We start from the raw sequence: 21,373 nt of genomic DNA on the forward strand, positions 1-21,373 counted from the left end.
CAATGGACTCTGCTGCGACCGAGGGGAAATGTCCTGGTCATGTTTCATTTCCTCTTATTTCCCTGGTCGACACTTGGAGTCAAGTGGACAAATGGCATGGGCAGAATGAGGGAAAGTGGAATGAGGGACTGAGGGGTTCAAATGGTCCCGCAGCACCCCAGGGCAAATGTCTGGGGAACAAGGATGCCAGATCCTTGATGAGAGCAGAGTCCCTTTAATGGTGGGGGCGGGGCAGCTCTAGAACATTCCCAGGTTTAGGTGGGGAGGGCAGATCAGATGTGCAAGATGCAGAGACACAGAGAGAGATGGGTTACGTCTCTCTAATGGGGGTGACCCCTGCGCAGCCACACCTTGACATCCCGGGTCCTCTTCCTGTCCACCTTCACGGTGCTGCCACAGCATGGGGACCACAGCTCACGGGGGAGACTGGGATGGGGGCCTTGGAGCCCTCGGGCCTAGGAGAGCCGGCCCTGAGCACAGCCGCGTCACCCGGGTTTGCACACCTGTGTGAGAGCTCACCCGAGGGGCCAGAGGCCAAGTGTCCCTTACGTCACAACTCCACCCAAGGGGTAGCTCTGGTACCCCATGGGCTGCAGGTGGCTTTCAGGCAGGCATCCCACGTGCCCCACCAAAGGCCATCTTGGGAGGCCAAATCCAGGGCATGAGTGGCTAGATGGAGACCTGGTGTGGAATGCCTCATGTCCCTGGGGCCCTGGCCCACTCTGAGCCTGGGACCTACAGTGGAGCCTCCTGGTTCTGCTGTCCGTCACCAGGGGCCCAAGGAAGTTATTTCATCCTGGTGGGCCTCAGTTTTCCCTCACATCGGCAATGAGGCGAGCTGGGGTCACGAGTGGTTTCACACTGCATTCACAAGAGCCCTAGGACTGCCTGGGGGTGGGGGGCTCAGGGACCCCGGGCCGGGGGCTGGGGGACACCAGCAGCCAGGGCCGAGGAGCCCACCTTCCCCTGAGCCGTTAGTTCCACATTAACGTGCTCATGGCTGTTGAGGTTCTTCTGATGTCTGAGACCCCTTCCTAACTGCACTCCCTGCTTGAGACAAAGGAAAATCTGCAGCAACATTTACGTGGAAGGACAAAGTGAGATGCAGGCTCCGGTGCCCTGCCGAGTGGGCGGGGGGGGGGGGGCAGGGGGTGCAGCGGGAGCTGGAGAGGAGACACTCTGAGGCCGGAAAGGAGTCACGGGTTGGGCACCCCTCCCTTGTTACCCTCCTCTGAGCAGCAAAGCTAACATCCTGGCCTAAAGGCTAGTTCAGGAAAAAAGGAGACAGGGAGGAGGAAGAAAGGGAGGGGAGACAGGGAGGGGGACAGTGTGAGCATTTGGGCTCATCCTCCTTAGGCTTCATCACAGTATCACATCGAATGCCTGGGACCTGATTCAAGACCAGACTGTCCACCCAGTACTGGGGTCTCAGCTTCTTCATCGGTAAAATGGGGAAAGTAGTTTTCACCCCGCAGGTATTTGGGAGGATGTGAGGAGACACTGCACATGGGATGCTCAGTGTTTCCACGGAAAAAATGTTGAGCCCAGAGGTCAACCCTCACATTGATGGTCAATGGACTGCCCCTAAGGGTGACAAGGACATTAACTGGAGAAAGAACGGTCTGTCCAACAAATGGTGCCGGGGGAACTAGCTTTCTTCATGCAAAAGAAGGAAGCTGGATGCTTATTTTACACCATCTACCCAAATTAACTCAAAATGGATCAAAGATCTAGACATGAGAGTGAAAACTATAAAAGTCTTAGAAGAACACATGGGGGTAAACAGTCACGTCCCTGGATTTAACAATACACCCACAGCAAAAGCAACAAAAGGAAAAACTAGATCAATTAGACTTCACTAAAATTAAAAAAAAATGTTGTGCATTAAAGGACACAATAAAGAGAGTGGAAAGCCTATCCTGAGAGCAGAGGGAAATATTTGCAAATCATGTATCTGATAAGGATCTGGCACCTAGCATACATAAAGGACGTGTACGAATGAACAACAAAAGGACAACCTAATGAAAAAATGGGCAAAAGACATGAAGACACATTTCTCCATAGAGGATACAAGAATGGTCAATAAGCACACGACACCCAGGGTCATTAGTCACTAGAAGGAGGCAAATCAAAACTACACGAGATGCCACTTCACGTCCACCAGGTTGGCCATAATGATAAAAAACAAAAAAAGGGAAAATACCCAGTGGTGACGAGGATGTGGAGAAATGGGAACCCCGTGGCCTGCTGGCAGGAATGAAAAGTGGTACAGCTGCTGTGGACAGCCATTTGGGGGTTCCTCAAAAACTTAAATATGGATTTACCATATGACCCAGCAAGTCCACTCCTGGAGATATGCCCAAGAGCAATGTCCACACAAAAACTAGACACACATGTACACAGCAGCATCATTCATAACAGTGCCAAAGTAAAAGCAACCCAAATGTTCATCAACTGGCACCCAAGTGCATAAAACGTGGTCTAGCCCATCAATGGAATATCATTCAGCCTTAAAAATGGAATGAGGTACTGACATCTGGCACAACGTGATGAGCCTTGAAAGCATAGTACTAAGGGAAAAAAGCCAGGCACAAAAAGTCACATATTGTATGATTCCATTTAGACGAAGAGTCCAGGATTGACAGATCCATAGAGAGAGAAAGCTGATTAGGGGTCGCCAGGGGCTGGGAGGAGGGAGCTTGGAGAGTGACAGCTAATGGAAACGGGATTTCCTTTTGGGGTAATGAAAACTTTCTCAAAAGTACACAGAAGCGGGGCAGCCCGGGTGGCTCAGCGGTTTAGCGATGCCTTTAGCCCAGGGCCTGATCCTGGAGACCCGGGATCGAGTCCCACGTCGGGCTCCCTGCGTGGAGCCTGCTTCTCCCTCTGCCTGTGTCTCTGTCTCTCTCTCTCTGTGTCTCTCATGAATAAATAAATAAAATCTTAAAAAAAAAGTACACAGAAGTGGTGGTCGCACCACATCTTGAGTGTACTACATGCTATGAAACGTGTCCTTAAACATGGTTAAAAAGGCAAACTTGATGCTCTATATGTTTTACTGCAGTAAAAAAAAAATCATAATGGTTAATTTCACGTGGTGTGAATTTCACCTCAATTTTAAAAATTTTTAAAAATTCTTTTAAAAATGGCCTCACTAGAAGAAAGAAGGGGAAAAAAAAACCCTCTAACTGTTGGTAGTGATAGATGTTAACTCAGCTTACCGTGGGGACCATTTTGCAACCTATGCATATACCCAGTTGCTATGCTGTAGACCTAAAACCAGTACAGTGTTATACATTAATTATATCTCAATAAAAAAAATTTAGAAAACCAAAGGGGAATTATGTGATGCACCATTATATTTTTAGCATTCACATCTTTATTTTCCTTTGATTTTCGTTTATGAGAATACTGTAATAAGGGAGTTTGAGGGACACCTGGGTGGCTCAGTGGTTGAGCATCTGCCTTTGGCTCAGGGCATGATCCTGGGGTCCTGGTATTGAGTCCCACATCTGGGTCCCTGCAGGGAGTCTGCTTCTCCCTCTGCCTGTGTCTCTGCCTCTCTGTGTCTCTCATGAATAAATAAACACATCTTTTTTTTTTTTTTAAGGGAGTTTGAACTTGGGGAAAAAAATGTCTAGTGCTGTACTCGGCATTCAGAACCCCTCCATCAGCACGGGGATCCCCATTTCGTCTGTTCGTGACCAAAGCTGAACCCCAAACTGGATTTCCCAAACGGCCAGGATCTACTTGGCCATCTTCCAGGACCACTGGTGAATATAGGCGAACCCCGTGTTGGCACAGTGGGGGGTGGGGACAGGCCAAGGGGCTTCGCCTGGTTCCCCAGCAGCAAGGACACTTGGCCAGAACCTGGGATGCCTGGCTCCTCCCCTCCGTTGCTTGGCCTGCGCTCCACCCCCCCACCCCCCCACCCCACCAGCAGGTGGTGTGTGCTCAGGGAATTAGAAACACATTCTCATATATTTAAGCAAATCTGCTGCTGACAAAAAACAAACCAGAACCTGCAAACCAAAGCCGAACAGAACCGTTTCTGCCACTTCCTAGTTTCCTCGGCACTTGGTGCCTCGCTCACGGGCCAGATGAACCCTGGCCAGGCCTGAGGCCGGGGAGCGGGGCCCCCCGGGGTCATGTGATGGGAACAGAGCTTTGCAGCCTGGACCCGGTCGGTCCCGGGGTGGGTGGCGAGGGCCCCTGATCCTTTGAGCTGCCACGCTCTGTTCCGGCCCCTGGGTCAGGGCTTCCATGCCCTGTGGGCTCCCCAGTCCCTGCCTCCCCACGGTCCCCTCCCACCACACGCCTAGCCTGGCCCTCCTCCCCTCCCCCCAGCGCTAGGAGCCAGACAGAGGAAGGCTGAATCCCCGCTCCACCACTAAAGAGACCTAGGGAGGCCCTGGGCTCTCTAGTCACCTGCCTGATGATCTGGTAAACAGCCCACCCTACAGGCTTACAGGGCAGGGGGTGAGTGGGATGAGGTGGCGGCATAGCTTATCCCCTCCCAGGCATCCATGTGCTCCGCCCTCATGTCCCCTGGACCCCTCCCTGCCCCCTGTCCTTGCACCTGCCATTCCCTCTGTGCTGGCTGTCACTCCTCCCAGTCCCTCCGACCCTTCACCCCAGACCCAGACCCCCATCTCTGAACTCCCACAGCGCACGCGGACTCTACCTCCCATTCCACGCCTGGTCGACTGCATCGTCTTCTGTCTGCTACATGCTACTGTCACTCCTTTTGTCTCTCCAGCTAAGTTCTGGGATGGAAAAAGAAAAATCCCTTTTTTTGGAACATTCATTCTGCGCCAGGCACCCAGCGGAGGGCTCTCCGAGCCCTGTCTCATCTCATTCGTCAGCCTTCCTCCAAGCCTGTGGCTGGTGTCATCCCAATGTTCAGATGACAAAACTGAGCCTTGGAGCACAGGTGATTTATCCAAAGTCCCACCGCCCAGAGGGGCAGGATAACCATAGCTCACATTTGGCCCTTCCCAAATGCCAGGTTCTTGTCCACAGCAGGTGCAGCCTGCTGGTCCTTCCTTCCCTTCTCCCCTGCACGTGGGATTTGAGGCAGCTGGTGATAATACAGGCAACACCGGAGAAAAATGAAAATATATTAAAAACCAAGGCCAGAGGAATGCAACGACAGAGGAGGAAGATGAGCCTGGGGAAGGCAGGGACGTGTAAGCTGGAAAGTTCTAGAACTTCCAACACTCTTTGGAAAGCTGTCCTCTCCAGGCCCTTTCTCTTCCCCACTGCACTCCAGGTACTGTGCCCACCTTCCATGGGGTGTCTGGACCCAAAGCCATCCCCTTAAGGAAAGTAAGGGGCAAAGATCTGAGGCATGTGGGCACAGACCGCACTGTAGCGCTGCCCCTGGCCTGTCACTTGTCTACTCCCCAGGAAGGGAAACTTTGCTGTGCAACAGGATGTCATGCACAGAACTATTCCTGTCCCAAGGTGGGCCCAGCCTCGGGTGTTTCAACAGGATGAGCGGTTTTAACTAAAGGTTGGGTGAAGATCAGGTTCCAAAGTCACTTCCTACTTAAGGACAGAGCTATGCAGACCTCCTGGTGTCATCCGCAGATCCCACAAACCGGGGCCTCTAACGGAGACAAGCAGGAACTTTCGGTGCTTCCTTTGTCCCGGTTGAAATCCTAGTTCTGGGCAGCCCCGTTGGCGCAGCGGTTTAGCACCATCTGCAGCCCTAGGGCGTGATCCTGGAGACCCGGGATTGAGTCCCATGGCAGGAGGCATGTCGGGCTCCCTGCATGGAGCCTGCTTCTCCCTCTGCCTGTGTCTCTGCACCGCCGCCCCCCCCCCCGAATAAATAAATCTTTAAGAAAAAAAAAGAAACCCTAGTTCTTCCTGTAAGACTTGGTTCTAAGCCCTCCTCCTCTGAGAAGTCTTCCTGGATCACAATGGCCCTCCACTTGCTTACCTAGCACTGACTGAGCCAAGAGGGAGGTGCTGGGGATGGAAACATGAGACAGCCCTACTTCCGAGGAGCTCACAGTCCAAGGCCAAAGCACACACCACGAATATAACAACCACATAAACGAGCATCAACTGTATGCCAGGCGCTGTGCACGTGACAGTCGTGTTTGCGTGTCCTAGTCATAACAGCAGGGCGAGGAAATAAGGCTCAGAGAGGTTAAGCCTCATGCCAAAGGTTGCACAGCATAGGGTTCCAACCCCTATCTCTCTGCCCCAGGACCTGAGCCCTTAACCACTAAGCTGACATTGGTGAGCACAATGACAGGGATGTGACGCCTGGGTTAGGGAATCAGGGAGAGCCTCCTGGAGGAGGTGAGGTCCAACTTGAATCCTGAAAACCGAGCTGGGGTTTTCCAGGTAAATGGGGAAGCTTTGGAAATGAAGGAAGCGAGGGAAGATGTGGCGGATGGAGGAGGAAGCCCAGACAAAGGTGCAGAGGTGAGAAGTGTGGCGGGCTGAAACAAGCAGGGGTAGCGCCTTCGTCCCCTGGGGGCTCCCACCCCCACCAGCTCTGTGTCCCCCATACCTTGATAGTAGCGTATGTCTGTAACATCTGCCACGGGGGTGAGGTGTTCATGCTCTCCCCATAGGCGTGGGGGCCAGGAATGTGGCGGGGGGATGGGGGGAGGAGGCCTGAGCCAGTGGGCCAGTCAGCTGGGCACTGCTGCCCGGGAACATTATGAGAACACTGAGGTCTGGCAGGAGGCAGGAGGGCTATGACCTTGATTCTACATACAAGTTCAATGTCACGGTGAGGGGGAGCTCAAGGACCTGAGGATCCACCTTCCATCTACCTTAATCAGCCCAACAGTCCCCTCGGCTGGGGGGATAGGGCCATGCGCTCTGCATCTGGGTAAACTGAGGCACAGAGATGGTAAAACAGGTGCAGAGGAAGAAGTGTGCTACAAGACACACCTTCCTGGCCTTTTCCTGGCTTCCCTGTCAAGACCAAGACCAAGGCTCTCCTCTGCATGGAAAGTCTCCTTGGATACAAAGTTTCTCCCTCATCTATTCAAAATCAAGAGGATCAATTGGATTAATGGATTGGATTACCAGAACTCACCCTCTTCAAGCACTTCCAGATATTCTGAAAGAGGCATCTCCTTCTCCCAGGAAGCTGGTGGGGCGGGCAAGGCAGGGTCACCCCTGTAATCACCCCCCAGTACAGATGAGGAACCTGAGGCTCAGAGAATCGAAATGCCTTGCCCCAGATCATCCTGGCAGGATACCCGCAGCCTCTGTTTGGAAGCTTGCAGAGGGTTTCAGGGATGTCAGCCCCCGGCTCCACCTCCCCTCCCGACCATGCCTCCTGCACCTCACCCTCTCCTTCAACAGGGACTCACTACTTAACCCGCAAAGATCCCCTGGGAATGTCAGCCACGGGTGGCACCCACCACCAAGCAATTATGGAGAGCAGCGGTTTCTCAGACCATATCCCGCATGCATCCAAATCGCCTGGATTTCTCGTTAAAATGCAGTTTCTGGCGCAGCAGGTCTAGGGCAGGGCCGAGGATTCTGCATTTTTAACAAGGTGAGTCCAAGGACTATACTTTAGGTAACGAGTGGGTGCCTGTAGGATCGCTTGAAACACCACCTGCCTGGTCTGTGGCCAGAGCCTCACCCCCTCTCTCTTCCCTGTCATCTCACCTTCTCTCTCCTGAGACACAGGGTTAGCTTTTGTCTGCAGAGACACAGGAGAGTGTTTGGGAGCACTGTGGGGCTGCCTCCTACACCCAACTGCCCAGGGGTCGAGAAGCCTCTGTGGGTATCCCTCCCCTGTCCCCCGGGCCCTGCAGTGTGGCCAGCCTGGCCCTGTCTGGCTGGGCCTGGAGTGGGGGGCCTGGGGCTGCCCTCCTCTCCTGTAGTCCTCATTGAAATTTTGCCCTTGCCCTAGGATCCTTGGTTGAGAGCTCATCCCTATTAATTCTCATTGTGCATTTAGAGCCAATACGTTTTTATTTATTCATTTATCTTGGTCTTCTTCCCCCGCCCCTTCCTCACCAGGCTGGAATTTACAATTCAGCTCTCAGGTGGCCTTGCAGAAGGACGGCAAGCCTGGCAGGAGGGAGGGTCTGCATCCTGAACCCCAGGAAGGGCGGCTACGTTTCAGCCCCTCCTGCACCCCCGGGGGTGCTCCAGGGCTCACACTCCAGTTGGCTAGGTGGCCGCCGCGACCCCCTGGGCACTAGCCAGGGTAGCTGGGCAGCGGGGGCCGGCTACCATTAGGGCGCCCCCTGGTGGTGCACAGCACCAGCCACACATGCGGGAACTCGAGCTCCTCAACCACCCCGCATAGGCCTGCTGCCCAGAGCCCAGGAATTCAGGGTGTGGCCATCTCGCCGCTGGACAGAGGCAAAGAAGCAAAGCCAGGGACACTGCCGAGGGCGTCCTAACAACTAATAATGCACAGCACCTACTGCACATCGAGTGCCTACTGCGTGCCAGCACGGAGCCCAGGCCTGGCACCGGCCAGGTTGCTCCCTCTTGCCAGCACTGTGACGTGTGAACAGTATCACCTCTACTTTACAGGGAACGAAACTGAAGCTCAGAGAGGGGAGGCCGAGACACCTAGTGGGTAAGCACAGGCCCTGGCTGCAGACAAGTTGCCAGCCAGCCTCTTAAACTGAGTGACCTTGGCAGGATTTAGGCAACCCCTTCTAATCCCTAAAACAGGATTAGAACAGCACCCACCTCCGGGCATCCTAGAGATGATTACATGACACACACAGGACCTGCTCAGGGGAGGTGGCACGGGGCCTGACTGTATTTGGATATGACACCCACTCCCCGATCCCTGCAGAAGCCAGCCCCCAACCACCTGCCAAGGCAGAGTCCCCAGTCTTGTTGGCCACACAACTGTAATCAAAGGCAGAGCGGGATGGCAGCCCGTGTGTCTCCTGGTGTGGAGACACTGAGGACACACTTATGGGGGAGATGCTGAAGACACCGCTCTTCCTCTCCTGTGTTCCCAGGAGGGAAGGGAAGGGATGTCAGTTCCTCCCAGACTCCAGTGCTCAATGACACCTGCCGGGCTCAGGTGGGGCAGCCTTAGGATCAGCGGTGGGGTGAGCACCCCACCCTGGCAGCTGCACTGGGTCCTCCCTGTGGGGGTGGAGGCAGGGCAGAGGTCCAGAGCTGAGGACATTCTGAGCCAGCTCTGGCCAGGAGAGGGCCTCAGACTTGCATCTGATGGTCCTCTCCACCCCTCAAGCCCTTAACCAGAAACGGGTCCAATGAAATATGATTTAGCTGCCCTGTCCCGCACCCTTCCCCCTAGTACATTAAGGCAATGATTAATATTTCAGAGCAGAAATACAGTCAAGACTCCAATACGAGAGGCAGAGGTTGACTCTGTTCAGGGTGTGTGTGGAGAAGTCTTTGCATGAGCTGGGCCGGGTTGCCAGCCTAACGTACAGGCTCAGAACTAGGCTCCCTGCCCCCAACCTGGCTTCCCCCTGACCTTCAGGAGCTGACCTCCTTGCTCATCCCTGAGCCAGTGAAGTCCTGGGATCCCCAGTGCAGTAATCCCCATGAACTATCTGGTGCCCCCGCCCCCTGCCCCCACTCCCAGCCCTGTGCTGCCTTCTCCCCGCCCTCCATCCCCAGCTGGCTCTTTCGGCCCAGCCACCATCCACAGTGACAGCCTCACATCTGACTGCTGGCTGTCCAAGCAGGAAGCTTATCTTCCCAAGCTGACTGCTCTGTGATAGGAGTGCAGCTCCCTGTGGGATGGAGGTGTCCTCAGGAGCCCAGCGGGCTCAGTCCTGAGCACCTGCTCAGTCCAGGCAGAAGCCCAGAGGCCCAGAGGCCCTCTCAAGAACACGTGGAGGCAGCAGCCACCCCACAGGTGACGACGAGCTGCTCCCATCAGCTCCTGCAGCCTGGCAGCCCTGCCCAGTCTCTTGCCAAGCATGGCGATGGGGACAGAGGGTGTGTGTGGGGGTCCAAGGCACTGCCCAGCAGGAAGGCCCCTTTCAGCAGCCAGTTTAGCTCAGTGGCTTTGGAGCCAGACCCTTGAACCGCAGCCTCACCACTTCCTGGTGTGCGACTTTGGTCCTCAGTTTCTGCATCTGTACAAGAATGACAACAGCTAACATCTATGGGCACCTGCTGTGTGCCAGGCCCTATTTTGAGCATTTTACACATATGATTCAGCTCTCTTATTCCTATGATGCCCAATTTACAGATGAAGGAACAGAGGCCCAGAGATGCCACCAGTTCAGAGCCCACACCCTATAACTCCCCCTTCATACAGTAGAATCAACCTGGCTGAGCTGACGGGGGGACTTGCACATCAAGGTCTTGGCCCCCACACGAGGTCACTTGAATGGTCCCTACCATTATTACAGCTGTTGTTGTCGGTAACACTGAGTACTGAAGTACTGAAGTCATCCCTGCTCTAAGACCTCATCCTTCTCTAATTAAGGGCTCAAGTGACAATCTCTGACCATCTGCCGTGCCCCTGACTTGACCAGTGACTGCAGCCACCGCACAAAGGGATGGAATTGAAATGAGAACCACACCGTCCATCCTGGTCTGTCTCCTTTCCACCCTTAGGAATCCCCTCTGCACATCCAACAAAACTGCTCCCCAGCAAAGTTGCGGCTCGGTGGGGGCATAGTTGGCCTGGCAAAACTGCCTGCTGGATTGGATCAGGTGGGACAGGACGAGGCACCGCAGAAGGGATGGACAGAGTGTTACATTGCAAGTAGCACCTTGCTCCCTTGCCCAGAATGCTGAGTTCCTGACAATGGAGGCGGGGCTTGTCTGCACGGCCAGTGGCCCGGGCACTATCACTACTATGGTCTTCCCAAGAGAAAACGATCTAGTGGTTAGCTGGCCAAGAAGGTCCCCACCCCAGAGAATGACATCACAGGACCGCAGAGCCTGGGGTGGCCTTTGCCTTGGCACTTTTCCAAGGTGGGACAGCCATCTGCTCTCGCTCCAAGGTATGGAAAAGTCAACCTTGCCCCTGGTCCTCCCATTCTGCTCACCCATCACAAGGGTCTGGCCCAGGCCCCCTCCCACTTGGCCTGAGCAAAAGGAACAGCAGCGGGCTGACTTACGTGGGAGCAGAATCTCTCAGGGGGGTCTCCGCACGTGATGCCTGAGGGTTCCACCTTCACCTTGACATAGTCCTTCAGCCGCATCACCTTGGGCTGGCAGGCGTAGAACTCCCAGGTGGGGCCCTCATCTGTGGTCACCCAGGATTTGCAGATGTCGTAGTCCCCAGAGGCCAGCGGGAGGCAGTGCAGGAAAAGTGCCAGCAGGTGCAGCATGGCTGCGCAGTCGGAAGGGGCGTGGCCCAGAGAGGCCCTGGAGAGGCAGCGGCTGGGTCAGGCGGGACTCTGGGCCTCAGCATGGAAGTGCCACATGTATCAGGCAACGGTGGCTGGATGTCCCAGGGCCTCGAGCAGTGCCAGGTTGCAAGGAGCGAGGAACTTGTTTCTTCCCAAAGGCCGATTCGGAAAACTCAGAGCCAGCGTTTCTCAGACTGCTGATGGGCAGATCAAAAAGTTGCCCGTAACTTCGTGTCCTCCTAACCTTGGCATTAACCTCTCCCAGAGGTGAATCTGATCAAATCAGGCAGGCTCTCAAATTGTGACAGTGGAGGAAATGGGATAGGGAGCAAATCCTCAGGGATCTGGCATGAGGCCGGATCAGATTGCTTTTAATTTTCGTCCTTCCAATCAATCCGGGTCTTTAAAGGGCCCTTAATGGGTGATGTGCTCAACACAACTGCAAAACAACCCTCCAGCCTGTGTTGTAAAGATAAAATAAAATCAGGAGGTGTACGTGTTAGCTGGAAACATGTTCCCTCTATGGGACTGGACTGGCATCTCAGACCAATAAAAGAGATTTCTTTTCATATGGGCTTAAAGTGACAACAACTGTGCGGCTGGACTGCAACATAAAAAAGCGACTGAGGTTTTAACTGGGGAGAAGCTTATTTGACTCTGCTTTGTGGGGACAGGCCCTAATGGGGGCCAGCTGACCTTGGCTGGTAGCCATCGGCAACTTATTATGAAGTTTCTGACACTTCAGCTCTCAATCCATCCAGGTACCCGGGGGCTGGCTCGTCTTTCATTGTAAGAGGGGAGGAGAGAGCTCATTAGCAACACCTGCAACAAATTAAAAAGAGAAAGGGGGGGCGATAAAGATGTATAAGAACAAAAGCTCTCTGGCAAAATGTGCAAAAAATGAGGCTGCATTAGCAAGGTCTCCCGAGAAAACTGGGTTATTTTTATTAATATCAGAGTTGCACATTTGGAGATTGGACACATTATTTCAAAGGTGATTCGCTTTTTCCCTCATTTACGGGGGTGTTGGTCTGCAGAAGAGCCCCCTGTTTGGGGGTCACTGACTGCAAAACATGCTCAAGAGTCAGGATTGAGTGGTGGCTTTAAAATACTGTGACCAACAAGTCAAAATGTCAGACTGTCACCATGGGTGCAGATGAGTCTGGACGTACAGGTACAGGTAAAGCATGGTCCACGTGTGGGCCAACCAGTAAGAACCAGGTGCCGATAAATCCCTCTCCAAATTCTGCGGCGATGAGCTTAATTTTCAACACTAAGAAACTAGAGATATTGAAGACTTCCACAGAAGTGACTATGGTTTGTCATGTTAGATTTTCCGATCGAGGCCAAAATTCTGCAATAATCCTCAGAGGGTGTGTCTATAAACGAGTCACTATTATGATTATTGCTTTACTATTTTAAGCAACTGATAATCATTTAAGAGCCCAGAGAGCTATAACTAAGACAAATGTTACATTGCAGAAAACATCACTCCAGTAATGTGGTGTGTTCCCAGGCACTTGATACATCACCAGGAGAATTTGAGTCCAGTCAGTGTGGGATCCTGGCCAAAAATACTAGTCAATAGGGCAAAGGTTATGCAATGAGTCACAGCAGAAGCACCTGCGTTATTAATTATTCTGATTATTATATCTATGATTAGTGCCTCTCAATCCCCAAACTGCTCCGGCATTGGTGCTGACCTCCTCGTGATTCTCACCTGACACCCTCTTAGAGCCACTCTACATGGAAGAGTCCCTGAAGAGTTAATCCCTTTTCCATGAAACTCCGTTCTCCGCCCAGACACAAACACACTGCTGCCAAAAATGACAAACCGGGAAGGTGGACATTGTCCAGAGGGGGCTGGCCGCTCACCTGGGCTCCCTGCAGAAGCCCCCAGCCAGTGCCCCACGCTCCTGGTTGGGGGAATCATAAATCTGCATTAGGGCGGCCCCTGCCCCTCTCTCTTGGCTGAAGGGCTCTTGATGGAGATGAATGAGGAGCCTAGTGGGGGGGGGGGACCACATTTTCACTGCTCACCTCTGGCCGTTTAAAGAGAAACCTGTTATAGAACCTGCTTGGCCTTGAATGCGCTCCTTGCTAGAAACTCTCAGAAAGAACCCGCCTGGCGACTATTTTTACAACCTGAGAAAATGTAGTAAAAATAAAATAGCGCGGCCGGCAAAGGTTTGGATGCCTCTACCCAAGCTTTGCTGCCCAGAAAACAGCACGTCCCTAATTATTTCTTCCAACCGCGGACTCCTAACTGTTCAGTAACAGGTAGGGAGCTCCTGACAGGCAGCGGCACCGGGGCGCGGCTGCGGGCTGCCTTCATCTGCAGCACCGGCGGCTGCTCAGGGCTTCCACTGTGCGCCGCCAGACCCGCCCGGGGAGGCAGCGAGGCCCGGAGGCCGGGAGGCCACAGAGAGCAAAGGGCGGAGCAACTTGAAATTCTATTAATTGCTTTGCAGTTCTTTTGGTTCAAATGCTGTGCATTCCCTGGAAAATGGGGTGGTGATGGGGGCTGAGGGGAGCCAACAACAACCAAATCTGCTGGGGGCGGGGTAACAAATGTGTTTACAACTAGTCCATCAACGGGGCGTTGCTGGTATTATAGGGAGAATTGTGAGCTCAGCAAGCGAATATTACAGTCGGCTTTTGCCAGAAAGGGGGGGGGGACAACAAGGAGGGAGGAGGGAGAGAAGCAAGAGTCGGCGGAATAACGAGGGCGGAAAGCAGGGAGTGAGAAGCCAGCAGAGGAAATTTCAGAGTAAGAGGTTGTATCCCGGTGGATCATTTTCTCCTTGGAAAATAAATCTTCACCTGATATTATTAAGAAACTGCAGCTCCCAGAAACAAATAGAATCAATGCGCTTTATTTCTTTTAAGAGTCCTCAGGAACCGAGGGGGGCTGATAGCCAGGGTATTAAAACCTGAAAATTAGATTTTACCAGGATTTCTGAACTCCGATTTCTCTGTCTGATTGAATTAGCGCCTCTCCGAGCTCCCTGGGCTCCGAGCAGGTCCTCTCGGAGTTGCCGGCTGCGCCCCCACCTCGTGGGAAACTTGGCGCTGTGGGCGCAGGGTCCCTGAAGGGCTCGGAGGGGGGGTCCCGGGGGCTGCCCACCCCGAGGTTCCCTCTCTCCCTCCCCAGCGGGGGCTGCGGGCCGAGGGAAATCTGCCTTAAAGGGGGTGGTGCCCAAGGGCTGGGAAGGAAAGGAGCCCGCCGCGCCCGAGTCACCTTCCCGCCCTCCACCCCGGGCCAGGTCCGGAGGTGAGTGCCCCGAGCACCGCAGGCTCGGCTCGCATCGCATCCTGGTAGCCACGGCCCAGCCCCGGTGCCCCCCAGCTCTGGAACGGGGGCATCTCGGCGCCCGGGGAGCCCCGGAAAGTTGAGGGCTGGGGAGCCGGGAGCAGAAGGAGGCTTCCGCTAGGCGGGGGTTTGGGGTCGGTCCCCACGGGCCGAGGAGTCGCGGCAGAGTCCGAGCTCCGGGTGGGCTGCACGGAGTGGGGGGCGTGCATCGCACAGGGGCGTGCCCCCCACCCCCAAGTCCCGCAGCTGCGTTTTGTCTTCCCCAAGTTGAGTGCAAGCCCCGGCAGCAATTACCCACGCCTTTGAGAAAGGCCCCGCCGGCACCGAGGGTGCCCCCTGACTCGGCGCCGCCTCCCTCGATTAGCGGACACCGAGCAAAGCGCCCGGGAAGTAGCTGCCTCCTTTTTCCCCGGCGGCGCCGCTTCCCCCAGCGCCCGGGCCTCCGCCGCCCCCCGCCCGGGCCGGCAACTTACTCGGAGCGGGCGGACCCCCGAGCCCGCGGTGCTCGTCCCGCCTTCCCGCGGCTCCGCTCCCCGTCTGCGCGCCTCCCTCCCGGTTCGTCCCCGGGCCGATGCCTGCTCACCCCCCTCCCCCAGCAGCCCACCCCTCCACCGCACGGAAAGAAGTTTCCAGCCTGGCTGGCCAAGAGTTTCTCTGCGCGACTCACGCAGCCCAGCTTTCGGAGAGATGGGAAGGGGGTGCGGGGAAGACGGAGGGGTGCCGTCGCGGTGGCGGTCGGATCGCGGCGGAGGAGTGGCGCGAGGGAAGGGTTAATTCCCTTTCCACAAACACATGCACACATGCTTGCAACGTCTATCCCCAACACACGCGCGCGCGCACACACACGCTCTCTCTGTCTCTCACACACACGCACGCACGATGGAAAAAGACCCTGGGAGGAAAAAGCCAGCCGGAAAGACAAGCTTTTCCTTTAAGACGCTGCCACAAATGCACACTCACACACCCCTCTCGGCCGACTCCGGTCCTCCGCTAGTAGCAGCAGCCACCAAATAACTTTTGCACCCGAGCCTCTGCTGGGCCGCGTCCAGGGGCTCCCGGGCCCGGGGAGCCTGCGTGGTGGCCGAAGCCCTTTCGAAATGGAAGCAGGCTGGCGATGCCGCGGCCCCCCCCACCCCCCCCGCGCCCGCCGGCTCTCCCCGCCCGCCTTACCCCGGCTCGGAGCCGCTCCCCGGAGCGCAGACCCGGGAGGCCGAGGACCGCCGCCCGCGGGCGCTGCGCCCGCCCTGGCCGGCGCTGGGTGGGGGCGCGGGCCGGAGGGCTGCCGGCCGGTGCTCGTCGCCGCGCCGCTCCCGCCGCTCCCGCCGCTCCCGCCGCCGTCAGACCCGGGCCGGGGAGCCCTCCGGCCGCCGGGGGGGCCGCCCGCAGCCGTCCCGGAGACGCGGGCCGGGGGAGGGGGCCGCCCGCGCCGCCCGCATCGCCCGCCCCGGCCGAGCGGAAGGTCGCCTCTAACAAGTGCAAACTTTTTGGGCCCCCTGGGCGGCTCGGAGAGGACCGGAGCGCGGGCGGCGGGCGGCCCCCGGCCCGGGTGGGCTTCGCGGCTGCTCGTCGGGGCGCAGGGGCATCCCCCCGGCGCGGCGCGGGGCCAGATGGCGGGCGCCTCACCGCCCCCCTGCACTCCGCTCCAAGTTAATGCCGAGGCTAAATCCTCTTGCCATCTCTCACGATCACCATCGGGGCTTTTATCTCTCGGTCTGATCCGGGCTGCGTAACTTCCTCTGTGTGGCTTTAACACACCATCCCACCACGGAGCACCGGTCTTCTTAAAGGTGCAGGAAGGAAATACTGCGAGACTCGGGGGACGCGCCACGGCCCGGGGAGGGGCGCCGCCAGCAGGGGCGTCCCGGCGGGCCCGCGGCCAGGGTGGCCCCAGCAGGCGGCCGCGGGAGCGAGCCTGCTCCGGGGGGTCGCTGCCTAAGCATCTCCTCCGGGCTCGGGGGCCGGCGGGTCGGTGCGCGCACAGCGCATCCTCAGCCGGCCCGGGTCAGGCGCCGCGGGGCTGCAGCTTCCTTTTCCAAAAGCCCGGGGCCTGACGCGGTGCCAGCGCCCAGGGGTGTGGGGGCTGCCCCATCGGCACCAGGGAGGGGGCCAAGTGAGTCAGTCCACCCACCCCCAACAGCCAAGGGCTCAAGGCTGCCGCTCTGACTCCCTCTGTGAAGTGCTGCCACCCAGAAGGCCCCAAGCAGTGGGTAAAAGGGTGGGTGGGTGGATTTGGGGAGATGGGGAGGGGGAGCGATCTGAGCGCACAACCAGAGCCTGAATACCAGCTGACACATCGCCGCCTCCACCCTGATGGGCCCTGCTTTTGATGAAGCCAAGCCAGCTCCGGAGGGAGTGCAGAGTAGGGGGGCAGGAGGGCCCTCACTCCTGGCAAGCATGGGAGGAGGGCGGGGAGGACTCCTGCAGGGGCCCAGGCAGAGGCCAAGGAGTTTGCCACCCTGGGCCAGCCCCCCTCGGCTCTTGAACGCTGGAGAAGCTTCCTGCCGCCCTGTCTCCCAGGGCTGTGCAGAGAGCTGCTTCCCTCTTCCAGGGGGGACGGGTGGTTTTCAGGTGCTCCTGGCCTCCTCCAGGGTGGGTTCTCACTGCAGGGCTCAGGCAGCCAGCCCTGCCATTTGGATGCACCGAGAACAAAGAGCCTGAGGACTGAGAGGGAGAGGGACTGGTCCAAGGTCACAGAGGGTGTCAGGGACAGGAAGAAGATGTGGCACCTCTGGGCCCCACCCCCCTCTTACCGCCTCTTACCTCCACCTCGACCCCTTCCCTGCTGGTGGTTCCCCCTTTCACTGGGAGAGGGCTGTACTGCCAAATGTTTCAGCTATGGTCACAAAACCAGACAGAATTAGAGACTCTCATCTGCTTTAATAATAATAACAGTAACAATAATTTAACATTTATTGAACACCTGTTTTATGCCAGGCCTCATGCAAACCGATTTATATGTATCAGTCACTGATTCTTCCCAACAGACCCATGACTTAACTCCTATTAGCAAAGTCCCAAGTTCTAGATGAAGCTTAGAGATGATAAGTAGATTGCCCAAGGTCACACAGCTAAGGCGGACTCTGGCCTTGGAGGCAGGGCTCTCTGGCTTCCCGGGTGGTGCTCTGTCAGTGCCTGACTCACTGGTTAACTTGAGGCACAGTGCAGATTGCTTTGAGGCCTCAGTTTCCCCATTTGAAACATGTGAATCTTTCCTTTTCCAAGGGGGGGGTGTCAAAACAAGGCCTTCCATTGCCTCCTCCGACACTTGCTCTCAGATCCTCCCATCTCGCTGAAGAGGGGCTCCATATGAAAAGATGTCCAGGAGAGCGAATATATGCCAGTCCCCGGTTACCTGCTCCCTGGTCTCAAAGCATCTAGCAGGAGGAGCCTCCTCAGAGGTGAACAGATCCCAGCAATTTGATTTTTAAGCACTGGGCCTGCAGGCAGCAGTGAAGGGCACAGTGTGAGGCTTCTGTGCAGGCAGCATGAGTGATAACCTGGGTAGGTCCTCAGCCTGCTGTCACCCCCACGCCCTGCTCCTCCATCATCACCGACACTGGATGCTGTCAGGAACACCCAACAAGACATGGAGGAAGATGATTCTCATTTGTGGTTCGTCTAAACACAGTGGAGGGGCCCTGGGTGCATCATCTTGTTATTACCCGGATGGTTTATGTGACCCATATGCAAAGCTCTGGGCCATTGGAAACGATGTTTACAACACCTCCCCAGTGCTTCCTGCCTCTCCAACCAGCTGATGCCAATAGACTTTTTCAGGGACCCATCTGGAAACTATCTTCCGGTCTCCCCATTTCCAGACCCTGGAAATGATGGGATGGTAGAAAGAGCACTGCCCTGAGTCAGGATACTGGATTTTTCTCCACTCAGCCCCTAACTAGATGTGTGGCCTGGGGTCATGCCTTCCCAGCTGTCAGCCTCAGTTTCTCCATCTGCATAATGAGAGGATTTGCCCAGGAAGGGTCCCTTTGTGATGATCCCAACAGTAGCATCCAGAAGACCCAGGTCCTGTCAAGTGAACTATAAAGACGGGAAACAAATAGGATCCGGCTGTGTAGGGACCAGGTGGTCAAGGGATGTTCATTTTAAAACTTCATCAAGGTACCTTATGACAAATGACCTTTTCCTGGTGATGAAATGAAGCTGAGCACCAGGGGCAGGAAAGTGTTAATGACTCTCCCCTCCCCCCACCAAAATAAAATGCAATAAGATGAAAATCCTTGCTGACAACACCCCCCTCCCCCAGCAGCCCAACCATCCTCCCCAGTGGCAGGGTTTTGGCTCCACTAGGCAGCTTTAATTTGAATTGTGTATGTCAAACCTACTACCAAAAAGCATCTGCAGAACAATGCATTTAATTTTATTCCATCTATGTTTTTTTAAGGATATATATAAAATAAAGATACCAAAGTATGAACAGGAAAGATGGGGGGATGGCATGCTTTATTATATACATATTCCTTCTGTGTTGCTTGACTCCTTTGCAATGAGGAAATATGCATGGATGGGGTAGACGAATAATAGGAATTATAAAGTCACACGCAAAAAAAAAAAAAAAAAAAAGAATGATCTAGTAGTTTTGCAATGAGAGGTAGCAGATGAGGTCCAGGCCCTCTGGGGTTTTTGAGACAAGGCAAATCCTGCTGCAGACAGACAAAAGGACAGACGGATAAAATGAGCTCGCACCACTGATTAAAGTCAAGTGTAAGCTCAAGACACCCACCCCCCTCCATCGTGCTTTCACCCTCTGCCTCCTGCACTCTGGTCTCTGTTATGCCAGACCCAGATTTTGATTTGTCCCCCTGACCTTGAGCAGTTGCGATGCAGCTGTGAGTAGTAAGATCCTGGGAACTAGCCCAGGACCGTCCAGGGTTTCAGGGCATCCCCAGGCCCCTTATTTCCACAACCAAGGCAGGGGTACACAGAGAGCGGGAGAGACCGAGACCCAAGCCCGGGGCCTTCCCCAAGGTGACACCTCCAGGCGATGGCAGAGCCTTCAAGAAGCACCCCGGCTCCTCCCTGCCAGTTCCCCGCTCTAATCTCCAGACCATACTCCCATTAATTATTATTACTGTATTAATCATACATGTGATTAATTCAGTAATGGTGATTCATAATTGATTGCATTTTATATGGCGCCTTTCATCCACACATCTCCCAAGATGTGCGCTGCCTACAACAAGAGACACATAAAGCAGAACGTGATCTTGTGCTCGCCTGCATTTTGTTGGATAAACTTCTCTTCGTGGAGGCAGGGGGCTAATGGTCTTCAGGCAGACCGGGCCTGCCAGCCCCGGGTCCGTGCCCATCTCCCTGGGTAGTTTAGCTGAGGCAACGCTCTCGCAGCTGGGGGCTCCGGCTGCACCCTGCCTTGCCTGGAGGTGGCTGTGCCCTGGGGGTCCCGCAGACCCCATTCCCCTGGCAGGTAAGTCTGCCTGGGACCCAGGCTGCTGGGCAAGGCTGGCTCGGGCTCTGCGGGGAAGCGGGGGCACAGCGGTACCGGTCCAGGGCTCTAAAGTTCGACTCTCTGGGTATGAGTCCTACCTGTCCTGTTGATTGGCTGGGTGACCTTGAGTAAGCTACCACCCTCTCTGCCTCAGTTTACCCAAACAAAAAATGGGATTGACAAAAGCATTTCTCTGCCGAGGGTTATTGGGAAATTTATGTGCAGCGATGCCGGTAAAGCTCTTCATACCTGGCGCAGACTAAGCACTGGATAAACGTGTGCAGTAACTATGGGGGTCGGAGGCCCTGTTTCAGCAGCAGCTCCGTGATCCGGCTACTCTCTTTCCTTCTCTGGGCCTCAGGTTTTTTATCTGCTGTAAAATGGGATGAGTCAGCTTCAAGGGTTAATTCCAGGTCTTAGATGGGCATGTGCTATAATAAAGATTGGGACTCAAGGCTTCAGAAATGAGCAGCCCTGGGCTCGCGCTCCTGCTCGCCATTTCCTAGTTGTGTGACCTTGGGTAATGGACTCGCCTCACCAAGCCTCAGTTGTCTGCTCTGGAGAATGGGCATAATAACAGTACCCAGTGCCTAGGCTTGGTGTAAGGATTTAATGGGCTAATGCTTGAGACCTGTTTGGCTTCTAGAAAGTGCTTAACACAAGGTGGCTCTGGTATTCCACACCAGGCATGGTGCACAGCACGTTACTTTACTGCTTTCCTACCACCCTGTGAAAGGTGCTCTTGTCCTCTCTGCTGTTCAGATGAGAACACGGAGGTTGAGGAGCCTGCCCCGGGTGACTCGGTTAGGGCTGTGCCAGTATTTGAGCTCAGGCCTCATGGCTGGGCTCACTGATGTATGGTCTCCCCCCGCCATCCTCGAAGCCCTGCTGGGATCCTGGGGTCCACGTGTGAATGTCTCATTCCTGATCCGGTGGCGGCACAGCAGGATGGTACTGGTGAACACCCCCGGCCCAGGAGGAAGAGCCTGGTTCCTCCAAGCACCGCTGCTTGGCTCCTTCGGGAGAGGTGACTGCTGCAGGGGTGAAACCCCCCATCCCTGTTCTTGGGGGACCAGCAGACAAGCCGGGATTTCAGCCCAGTCAATGCCTTGAGCACCTTTGACTGATTGCAGGTCTCCAGCCTGCGGAGCCAACTGCTGCTCATGCCTGTGGGTTCCAGAGTCTGGGGATCCTTCAGGTCTTCGAGATGGAGGATACCCAGGAGCACCGGCCTCCCTCCCTCAGTGGGGGCGGGTAACTACCCTGGCCCTGCCAGCTTTGCTCGGTGGAGAT

At 55.5% G+C, this 21,373-nt stretch overlaps 1 protein-coding gene across 3 annotated transcripts in view; it reads right to left on the minus strand.

Annotated features, from left to right (window-relative positions):
* The window catches only part of NTNG2 (netrin G2), a 69,771-nt gene extending 53,865 nt beyond the window's left edge, over positions 1-15,906 (minus strand). For 2 of the 3 annotated variants that reach the window (XM_055338080.1, XM_055338088.1), the window contains exons 1-3: positions 15,787-15,906; positions 12,000-12,125; positions 11,070-11,762 (exon numbers count right to left, since the gene is read on the minus strand). In XM_055338080.1, the coding sequence (XP_055194055.1) occupies positions 11,070-11,282 (213 nt within the window). In that variant the 5' untranslated portion in view covers positions 11,283-11,762; positions 12,000-12,125; positions 15,787-15,906. The remainder of the gene's footprint in view (positions 1-11,069; positions 11,763-11,999; positions 12,126-15,786) is intronic. The other variant, XM_055338084.1, reaches the window with a different exon arrangement.
* Between the last annotated feature and the right edge of the window lie 5,467 nt (positions 15,907-21,373).

The sequence above is a fragment of the Nyctereutes procyonoides genome, unplaced genomic scaffold (genome assembly GCF_905146905.1).
Source record: "Nyctereutes procyonoides isolate TBG_1078 unplaced genomic scaffold, NYPRO_anot_genome, whole genome shotgun sequence".
Classification (NCBI taxonomy): Eukaryota; Metazoa; Chordata; class Mammalia; order Carnivora; family Canidae; genus Nyctereutes; species Nyctereutes procyonoides.